General features: G+C 62.9%; 1 protein-coding gene across 1 annotated transcript; it reads right to left on the reverse strand.

The window, feature by feature from the left end:
* Positions 1-278: 278 nt before the first annotated feature.
* SPDEF (SAM pointed domain containing ETS transcription factor) lies at positions 279-8,349 on the reverse strand. The gene is made up of 6 exons (XM_031506980.2): positions 8,292-8,349; positions 3,115-3,588; positions 2,293-2,490; positions 2,154-2,201; positions 1,599-1,739; positions 279-1,502 (listed from the first exon to the last, which is right to left on the reverse strand). Exons 2-6 carry the CDS (start codon positions 3,560-3,562, stop codon positions 1,324-1,326), a joined length of 1,014 nt encoding a protein of 337 aa, XP_031362840.1. The 5' UTR covers positions 3,563-3,588; positions 8,292-8,349; the 3' UTR covers positions 279-1,323.
* Between the last annotated feature and the right edge of the window lie 1,166 nt (positions 8,350-9,515).

The following is a 9,515-nucleotide window of genomic DNA, read 5'->3' on the forward strand; positions in this document are numbered from 1 at the left end:
CACCAGCCCGTGCTCACAGTGCCCTGGCACACACAGCAAATCACAGGACACACTTTGCTTTTTTTTTTTTTTTTTTGCTTTTCTGCTCCCTTTTCCAAAGGCCAAGGCAGTTTTCCTCCTTCCCCTGCTCCTTGCTGCCCTCCATCCCTCCTGCCAGGATGGGAGCAGGGCTGTCTGGATCTGCTGCTGTGGGAGCAGCACGGAGCAAGGACAGAAAGGAAAGGCAGTAGCTGGCACCGGCGGATTTTTTAAGGAAAAAAAAATCAAGAGACCAAGAACCAGATGTTTTTCCTTTTAAGCTCCCACAGAACATCCCTGGAAGCCCGGGCCACCCTCGGCATTTGAACCTAAACCACAAGTCATCAGCAGCCAAAACTGAAAAGCAAATAACCAAATAAAACCCCCTATAATATAAAAGATCAACATTGCCAGATAACTCTGACTCTGGTGCAATGAGCAGGTGAAGCAATTCCCAGCTCTCTGCCCCAGTCCAGCCTCGGCGGATCACATCTGGTTTTATTGTCCAGAGGGAAATGGCAAAGCTGCCATCTCCATTCCCCCAAACTCCAGAATCAGGCAGTCCAAGTAAAATCCAAATCCAGGGAAGAGCTTTGTGCCAGGGCACAGAACTTGGGGTCTTAGGAGGACTCTGGTGGCCCTGTGCACAAGGATGGGGGGACCCAGCTTGGGGGACCCCCGTTGTGCACAGCCCCACACCCACATTCACAGCTGCTCCCTTTGCAGAACCGAATCCCTGTGAAGGGGAGCAGCTGAGCATGTCCTGCAGTGAAAAGCAAAGGGGGGATGCACCTGTGCCAAGGGGGTGCCCAAGGTCCCATTGGCACAGCTCCCATGGCAGGCAGCACCCTTGGCTGGTGCCAGGCTGCTCCCACAGGGATTGGGACAGGAGCCCACCATGAGCAGCAGTGGGTGTCCCTGTCCCTGTGGGTGTCCCTGTGGGTGTCCCTGTCCCTGCGGGTGCCATTGTGTCAGTTCACGCCCCAGACTTTTCCTCCCTGAACAATGGCTGGGGTGAAGCCACCTACAGCCAGAACCCGGGAAGGAGGAGAGGATTTGGGACAAGCCCAGCCACCGTGCCCACCCTTCCCGTGGGGAGCCAGGGCTCTGCACGGTCCTTGCCCTGCACCAGGGCCTGCTGGAGGTGAGGAGGTCCTTGTGTCCGATGCCAGCAGGTCCTGGCAGGGGAAGCCTCGCACCGCAGCCGAGGTCCTGGCTGCTGGCAGAGGCTCTCTGTGGCTGGGGCAGAGGGAGGCAGCCAAGGTCCCCCGGTCCCTCCCGGCGCTCAGCCGGTCCCGCCGCCGCTCACACCGGGTGCACGAACTGGTAGACGAGGCGCTGGGAGATGTCGGGCTTGCGGATGATTCCTTTCTTGTAGTACTGCCGGATGGAGCGGCTCAGCTTGTCGTAGTTCATGGCCGGGCGGTTCTTGCGGATGCCCCACAGCCGGGCCACCTGCGCCGAGTCCTCGATCTTGAAGATGCCTGGCAGGGGAGCGGGCACGGGGGGTTACAGCATCTCCTGCCCCACCTCAGCCCCCCCAGCTCCCGCCCCGGGGCCTCTGGAGCATCCCCGCCCACCTTTGTCCTTGTTGAGCCAGCGGATGAAGCGCCCGTAGTTGTGCGGTTTCAGCAGCAGCTCCTTGAGGAACTGCCAGAGGTGGATGGGTTGGCCGGCACAGGACGAGTCCACCTCGCTGTCGGCCCAGCCGGTGTCACCTCCTGCCACGGGAAGGGACGGGTGAGAGGAGGGAAGGGACGGAGCTCGCTGCTCGCACCATCCCAGGCAGCTGCTCGAGTCCCCATCGATGCCAGAGGGTCTCCGGCGCTCAGCCCGGCTCTGAGTCTGAAGATTTGCTTTCCCCTCCCTGTCTTGGAGCAGGGAGAACAGCTCAGTGCACCCGCAGGGGTGTGGGACAGGGCCAGTGAGGGATCGAGCCATTTCCCCTTCGCTGGATTTTGCAGAGAGCCGCGGGGCTGCTCTGGGGCAGAGGGAGTGCAGCCGCACACATCCCCCAGCAGCAGCTGCCCCGGTGCTCCGGGTGACTGCAGAGAAGCAGGGAGGGACCCCTCAGGTACCCCGGACCTGCCCCAAGCAGAGTGGGGCCAGCGGAGCTGAGCCCACCCAGAACTCACCGCAGTATCTCACATCTCCCGGGGCAGCCTTCTCCTTCATCCAGGCGGCTGGAAGGGAGGAGCGGGGGATCAGGGGGGCATCTCCTGCGGCGCAGCATCGCCCACCCTCCCCAGCTCCCTCCCGCTCCCTGGCACCCACCGGACTTCCAGATGTCGAGGTGGGCGTGCAGGATGTCCCCGCAGGCGGGCGAGCGCTGGCAGAACTGCTCCTCGGACATGGCGCAGAGGTCCTTTCCCGAGAGCTCCTGGAAGGACTTCCCGATCTGCGGCAGCCGGTACTGGTGCTCCGTCCACAGGATCCACTTCTGCACATTCCCGGGGCTCCAGTCCATGGGGTCTGGGGGGGACGGGGGTGAGTGTGGCTGTCCACTCCTCCCATGTGGTAGTCACACTCCCCCAGACCCTCACACACAACTACAGTCCCTCAGGAACCATTCCCTCCTCTGGTGGACACTCTCCCCCAGACCCTCACACACGGCTCCAGCCCCTCAGGAACCATTCCCTCCTCTGGTGTGGAGCTGCCGCTCTCCCCCAGACCCCCACAGGTGGCTGCAGCCCCCCAGGAACCATTCCCTCCTCTGGTGGACACTCTCCCCCAGACCCTCACACACGGCTCCAGCCCCTCAGGAACCATTCCCTCCTCTGGTGTGGAGCAGCCGCTCTCCCCCAGACCCCCACAGGTGGCTCCAGCCCCTCAGGAACCATTCCCTCCTCTGGTGGAGACTCTCCCTCAGACCCCCATACACGGCTCCAGCCCCTCAGGAACCATTCCCTCCTCTGGTGTGGAGCAGCCACACTCCCCCAGACCCTCACACACAGCTCCAGTCCCTCAGGAACCATTCCCTCCTCTGGTGTGGAGCAGCTGCTCTCCCCCAGACCCCCACAGGTGTCTGCAGCCCCTCAAATGCAGCGTGGCCATCCCATCAGCACAGCAGCACCAAGGGAGCCCCGGGACACCCACCTGCGGCAATGTTGAGCAGCTTGCAGGCCGTCTCGATGTCCTTCAGCACCTCGCCCACCACCATGCTCTGCACCTGCTCCAGCGAGTGCTCCTCCAGGTGCAGGCTGTCCTGCAGCTCCCCCTCGGGCCGCAGCCCCAGCCCCTGGCTGTCGATGATGGGACATTGCTCCGGCTCCTTCCGCGCCTCCTCCCGCCCGCCCTGCCCGCTGCTCGGGGCCAGCTCCCCGGCGCCCTTGGTGGCCCAGGCCGTGTCCTCCGGGTAGAGCATGTCGAAGTAGTGCAGGCAGAAGGCTGGCAGGGGCTGCTCGGGGGTGCTGGGGGGGCTGGGGCTCTCCGGGCAGCCCCAGCTGCGGGGGTCGGGGTCCCGCGGGGGCGGCAGCAGCGCGGGGTCCGGCCAGGCGAGGCGGCCGGGGGGCAGAGCGGTCAGCCCGGGGCTGGCACTGCCCATCCCTCTGCTCAGCGCCGGCTCCCAACCTGCCCGGGAGGAGAGAGGAGCGGAGCTCAGCCCGGCGGCGCTCCTGCCTTCCCGCCCGGCAGCCAGGCACAAAGGGAGGAACTAAGCCTGTTAGAGGGGAAAAACCCTCCACAGAGCCCCACTGTGCCCCGCGAGCCTGCGGGGGTCAGCCGGGGCTGGGGGGGCTGGCCCCACTTTGGGAGGACCAACAGCAGCCAGCAGGGAGAAGGAGCTCAGGAGATGAGCGGGATCTGAGCCCTGGTTAGGGTCTGGGTGTTTGAGGTCTGGGTGTTTGCGGTCTGGGGGTTTGGGGTCTGGGGGTTTGGGGTCTGGGATCTGGGTGTTTAGGGTCTGGGTGTTTGCGGTCTGGGTGTTTGCGGTCTGGGGGTTTGGGGTCTGGGGGTTTGGGGTCTGGGATCTGGGTGTTTAGGGTCTGGGTGTTTGAGGTCTGGGGGTTTGGGGTCTGGGGGTTTGGGGTCTGGGATCTGGGTGTTTGAGGTCTGGGTGTTTAGGGTCTGGGTGTTTAGGGTCTGGGTGTTTGGGTGCTTGGGATCTGGGTGTTTAGGGTCTGGGTGTTTAGGGTCTGGGTGTTTGGGGTCTGGGTGTTTGGGGTCTGGGTGTTTGGGTGTTTGGGATCTGGGTGTTTAGGGTCTGGGTGTTTGGGGTCTGGGTGTTTGGGGTCTGGGTGTTTGGGTGCTTGGGATCTGGGTGTTTAGGGTCTGGGTGTTTAGGGTCTGGGTGTTTAGGGTCTGGGTGTTTGGGATCTGGGTGTTTGGGATCTGGGTGTTTAGGGTCTGGGTGTTTAGGGTCTGGGTGTTTAGGGTCTGGGTGTTTGGGGTCTGGGTGTTTGGGTGTTTGGGTGTTTGGGATCTGGGGGTTTAGGGTCTGGGTGTTTGGGGTCTGGGGGTTTAGTCTCCCCAGGAGCTGCACCCCAGGCTGGCAGCAGCTCAGTCCCAGGTGGAGCTGAGGCCTCGGTGGGAGGCAGTGGGGGACACTGGGGGGGATCGCCAGCACCTGTACAGGACAGCCCCGGGGTGACAATGGGTGCTTGAGCTGCAGGGACACTTTTCTGAGCATGGGAAACCTCCTCTGCTGCTTCCACCCGAGGCACAACAGCCCCCAAACCTCCCAGGAGGGACCGAGCCCAGCACCCGGCCCTTGGGTGCTGTTGCCAACCCCCAGATGAGAACTTTCCTTGTAAGACAGGATAATTGCAATTATCTTCACTGTCTTGCAAGGAAAACTACCCCAAATCAGCCTGTCCCCATCTGTCTCTGCATGCACAGAATCCTGGAGGCCATGGAGAAGAGGATGAACCTGCTGAATTTCCATGGCAACACCAGGGAATGGCTCCATCCATGGAGAAACCTCCCCAAAAACCATCCAGAGACTTTGGGAAGGGCAAGCCCCTGCCAGGGAGAAGCTGTTGATGGGCATGGCCAGGGCACTGCCCAGCTCCTCCGCCTTCAGCATTGCATTTTACAAGAAGAAGAACCATTTCAAATTGGTGGTTTAAAAGCAGAAAAAGGAGCTTTAGGAATGGAGCTGGCACTGGGAAAGGAGCATGCAAAGTTTGAAACCCCTCAGGACACCAGGCAGCCCTGAGGATGAGCAGGGGGCAGTGCCCAGGGAAAGGGGGTGCCCTGCTGCTCCAAACCCCAGCTGGGGGGGAAAGGTTTAAAAAAAATGAGAGGAAAAGATCCCACAGGGTTCCTCCAGGCAGAGCACAGCCACCAAGCACGGGGGTGGTCACTGAAGGAGGGACAATGAGGACCCAGCCCCGTGTCCCATGCTCAGGAGGGAGTTAATGGGGCTCCTGAGGATTCAGTGTTCCCAGGAATATGGGTTTTGAAGTTCTGCATCGCCTGCACTTGGTGGACACTCATCACTTCGTCCTTGGAATAGCCTGAAGAGCTCAGAAAGAAGCGTGGAAGAGCCAGGGACGCCTAAACAGCACCCATGGCAGCCTCAGTCCATGGGGAGCTGGGCAGGGATTGTGGGTTCAGGAGCTGGAGCACATCCCTGCGTGGTTTTAGTGGCACCACAGCAAGGAGGAGGAGGGAGAAGAGGGTACCCAAACCCTCTTTTGCTCTGGGGCTGCCCCCACCATCCAGACAGTTTCCCTGAGAGATGGTGCCTGCTTCCAAACCTCTCCTTGATTTGCTCGGGATTAAAAGAAGAGCTTTAGGAGATCAGCCCTAAATCCAGCCTCACGCTGCTCCCAGCACAAAAGAGAAGTGGTAACAGCTTGTGCAGCTCCTGCTGCTGCACAGTGCTGGCCGTGGGGGTGTCTGGGGAGGGGATGGGTTCTTCATTCCCAGCGCCTCTGGGATGTTCTGAGGTCAGGGTTCCTCGTCACCCACGGGGGAGCAGCGCCATGGAACGCCGCAGGATGGACTGCCCCAGCTCCATCTTCACCCTCATCCTGTTCCCCTCCTCCCAGCAGGCACCAGAGGGACCCAATCCCTCGGGAAGTGTCCCCAAAAGCCTGAGCTGCGCCCCACCAAGGGCGCTGTACTCTCAGGGCGGGGGAGGCTGTTTGACTTTCTCTCTCTCTGGCACACGGGCGGCTAGGCTGGGTGGGACCTGTTTGCGCTGAGAAGCCACTTCAGGTGGCCTTCCCCCCCCCTTCCCCTACCTTTTTTTGCATTTCCCTGGAAAAGGAGAGCTGGAGGAGCAGCCCCAGGTGCACAGGCACCCAAAACCCTTCCCGTTGCCTGCCCGAGCTGAGCGAGGCTGAGCCGCTCATTGCATCAGCCTTGGCTGCTCCGCGGGGCTGGGATGGGGTGCTGGGACAGGAATGGGGCTCCTGCACTTCCCAGGGCACGGAGCCAGCCCCAGCCCGGGGCTGTGGGTGGTGCTGGCTCACGGCTCAGCCCCACAGGCCTGCAGGGACCCAGCCCCACACAGACCCCGCAGCCGAGGAGGATAACGATGGGGCCAAGGACCCCCGTGCCACCCCGAGCTCTCCTGGCAAGTGCAACCCACCACGGCTCAGGGTGGAAGGCTGGGATCGGCCCTTGAGAGCGAGAGAAAAAAAAAAAAAAAAAAAATCAAAAAGAAATTCACCCACCCCCCACCCTCGAACAATGGGTCCGTTAATTAAAATCCAATCAGCGGTGGAACAGGTTGTGCCGGAGCGCTGTGGGACCGGGCGGTTGGCCCCGCTGCGGGAGGGGCGCTGCCCACAGCGCCCGGGATGAGTCCCAAGCCCCCGGGCACTTCCGAAAGCCCTTCCCAGGCAGCGGGGGTGAGGGACCAGGGCCAGGCTCCAGGGTCACCTCCAGCCCCAGGCTGGGGACAGGGATGTGCTGTGCTGTGCTGTCCCAGGAGGAACTGGGGATGTGCAGGACCCAGAGCTGTCCCACACTGCCCAGAGCAGCCTGGATGAAGCAGGAAAAGAGATTTGGGGTCCCTGCAAAGCCAGGGCTGCAGCAGGTGCCCAGGTGGGTGCTCAGAAGCTGGTGGCAATTTGAGATCCTGCCAGCACGTCCCATGCACCCTGCAAGCCCCAGAGTGACAGCTGTGCTATGCCACGTCCTGCTGCCAAACCCTGTGCCACGCACCCTTCTTATCTCTGGGTGGAGGGAGGAGGATCGGCCAAAACCTCCCCAGAGCCAGGGCAGGGACTGGGGATGGCGCTGGAGGGCTGGGGAGGTGACAGGGCGGGGGGCTGCGGAGGTGACAGCCCGGGGGGCTGGCTCTGGTACCTGCATGGTGACAGCTGGGGCCATGGCAAGCCCCGGGCTCGCTCTGATGTACCCAGCTTGTCCTGGGGAGGGCCTGGCCCCTTGGCTCCCCACCAGCCTCCTCCAACACCACCGAGGTGCCCTGGCTCCTCCTGCCATTACCTGCATGGCTGCTGGCACGGGGACCGGGTGTCCCCAAGGTCCCCACGCCCTGGGTCAGGCTGCCCTCTCCATCAGCACAGGGAGGCAAAGAGCAGTGCCAAGGGACAGGCACCACCCGCCAGTGACCCGAGCAAAGCCTGGTGCTCGCCGTGCCCCCGGTGAGCAGCAGAGCTTGCTGTTCCCCATCTGGGGCCAGGGAGCCCCTATTTATAGCAGCACCTTCCCCCCGTGCTCCCAGCCCCAGAGAACACCGGTATTGTGGGGATTTGGCACCCTCACGGTGTTTGTGTTTCACTAACCGAGCAGAACCACGAAAACCAAACCCGCAGCCAAAGTGGCTTCAGGGCTGACAAAAAAAACCCACCCCAGCGGGAGAGCACCCGGAACAGCGCAGGTCTGGAAAAGGGGTTCAGCTTCACAGAGACACCCCGGAGCTGGCAACTCCTCGACAGCCACCCAGGACACTCCACAAAGGCTCCCAGCTGCTGGTTTGTCACACGGTGCCCCAAAGCTCGTTGTCCCCTGCCTGGCACAGGGGCTGGTGGCACCCTGGGTGTCCCAGCTGTCACCAGGTGGGCTCAGAAGCAGCTGGCCCCAGAAGTCCTGTCCCCATCCCACCCTCCTTGCTTGAGCAGGAGGAGGTCGCGAAGACACAAGAACAGCAAATCCCGTTCGATTTTGGGTGACACCATGCAGAGAAATGCCAGGAGCCTCGCGCCGAGGGCCAGCCTGTCCCTGCCCGGCACTAAGGAGCTGCGGGGTGGCATTCGGACACGGGGCAGCACCGTGCCCACCCCAGAGTGGTGCCAGGAGCCCTGCGGGGAGGGGAGGTGGGTGCTGGGGGAGCGCAGGGGGTCGCGGCAGCGCCTTACCTGGAGGGTGTGCGAGCTCAGAAGCCGCATGGATGGCAGCGCGGGGTGGGAAGAGCCGTCCCCGCGGCGCTGGGCGCGGTGGCTGCGGGGGACATGGCCCCGGAGCGCTGTCCCAGCCCCGGCCGGCGGCACCGAGCCCGGCTCAGCGCCGGCCCCGCGGCGGCAGCGCGGCCGCTCCGAGCATCGGCACCGGCGGCCAGAACCGGGCACCCCGCGGGGCTCCGGGCCGGCAGAGGGAAACGAAACCAGGGGGACGCCGGCAGTGAGGGTCAGGGCTCAGCCAGAGCCTCCTTTGCCCATTATATCCGATTCCTTCCTTATTTACCTGAACAAACAAGCGGCGCTTACCTCAGCCGAGGTGTTTGAACAGCCCGGGCCGGGTTAACCCTTGGCAGGTGCGTCCAGGGCGGGCTCGGACCAGAACGGGCCTTGGGAGGGGAGTGGGGCAAAGCCAGGCACCGTTAACCCCTTCCCACCCTCACACGGGACGAGACAGACACAGACACAGACACAGGGACAGGGACAGGGACAGGGACAGGGACAGGGACAGGGACAGGGACAGACAGTCCTGGCTGCAGCACAGGGAGCTGTGCATGTGTGAGCTCCATGGCACGGGCCACGCTGGGGCCAGGAGCATCCCTGAGGCCACCCCGGAGCATCCCGGAGCCGAGCCCCAGAACCACCCCCTGCCCAAGGGCTGCAGGCAGGGACGGAGCCCGTGAGGGAGCACAGAGACACTGGGGGTGAAAGGAGCCCCTGACAGCACCAAAAACCCTCCCAGCACAGGGCCACAGCTCTGTCCCCTGCCCGGGGTCTGTGACTGCAGGATGGGGCACGGGGGCACAGCCAGAACGTGCTGCACTCCAGGCCCAGGTTGTCTCCACCGGCACGAGCAGGAAAAAGCAGTTCTGAGCGAGACAGACACCGAGCTGGAATTTATTGTCTTTTTTTTTTCAGCACATGAAGCAGGCAGGGCAGTTCAGGCAGTTCTCCTGCGCACGTAGCGCTGCCAAAACCAAACTCCCCCGTGCCCTAAAAACCCACGTCAGACCAAACCCTGCCACAAACAGCCACGGGCTGGCCCCACGTCACCACGGCCCAGCAGGCACGTGGCTGTCCCCAGCACACGCAGGGTGACAGAGCTGGCATCCCTCGCTGCCCTGGCCCGGGGCAGGCACAGCCGATAAGCCATCCATCGGAAATGTTTGCCCTGAGGAAGTGAAA

Source organism: Lonchura striata, chromosome 30 (genome assembly GCF_046129695.1).
Source record: "Lonchura striata isolate bLonStr1 chromosome 30, bLonStr1.mat, whole genome shotgun sequence".
In the NCBI taxonomy this organism is placed as follows: domain Eukaryota; kingdom Metazoa; phylum Chordata; class Aves; order Passeriformes; family Estrildidae; genus Lonchura; species Lonchura striata.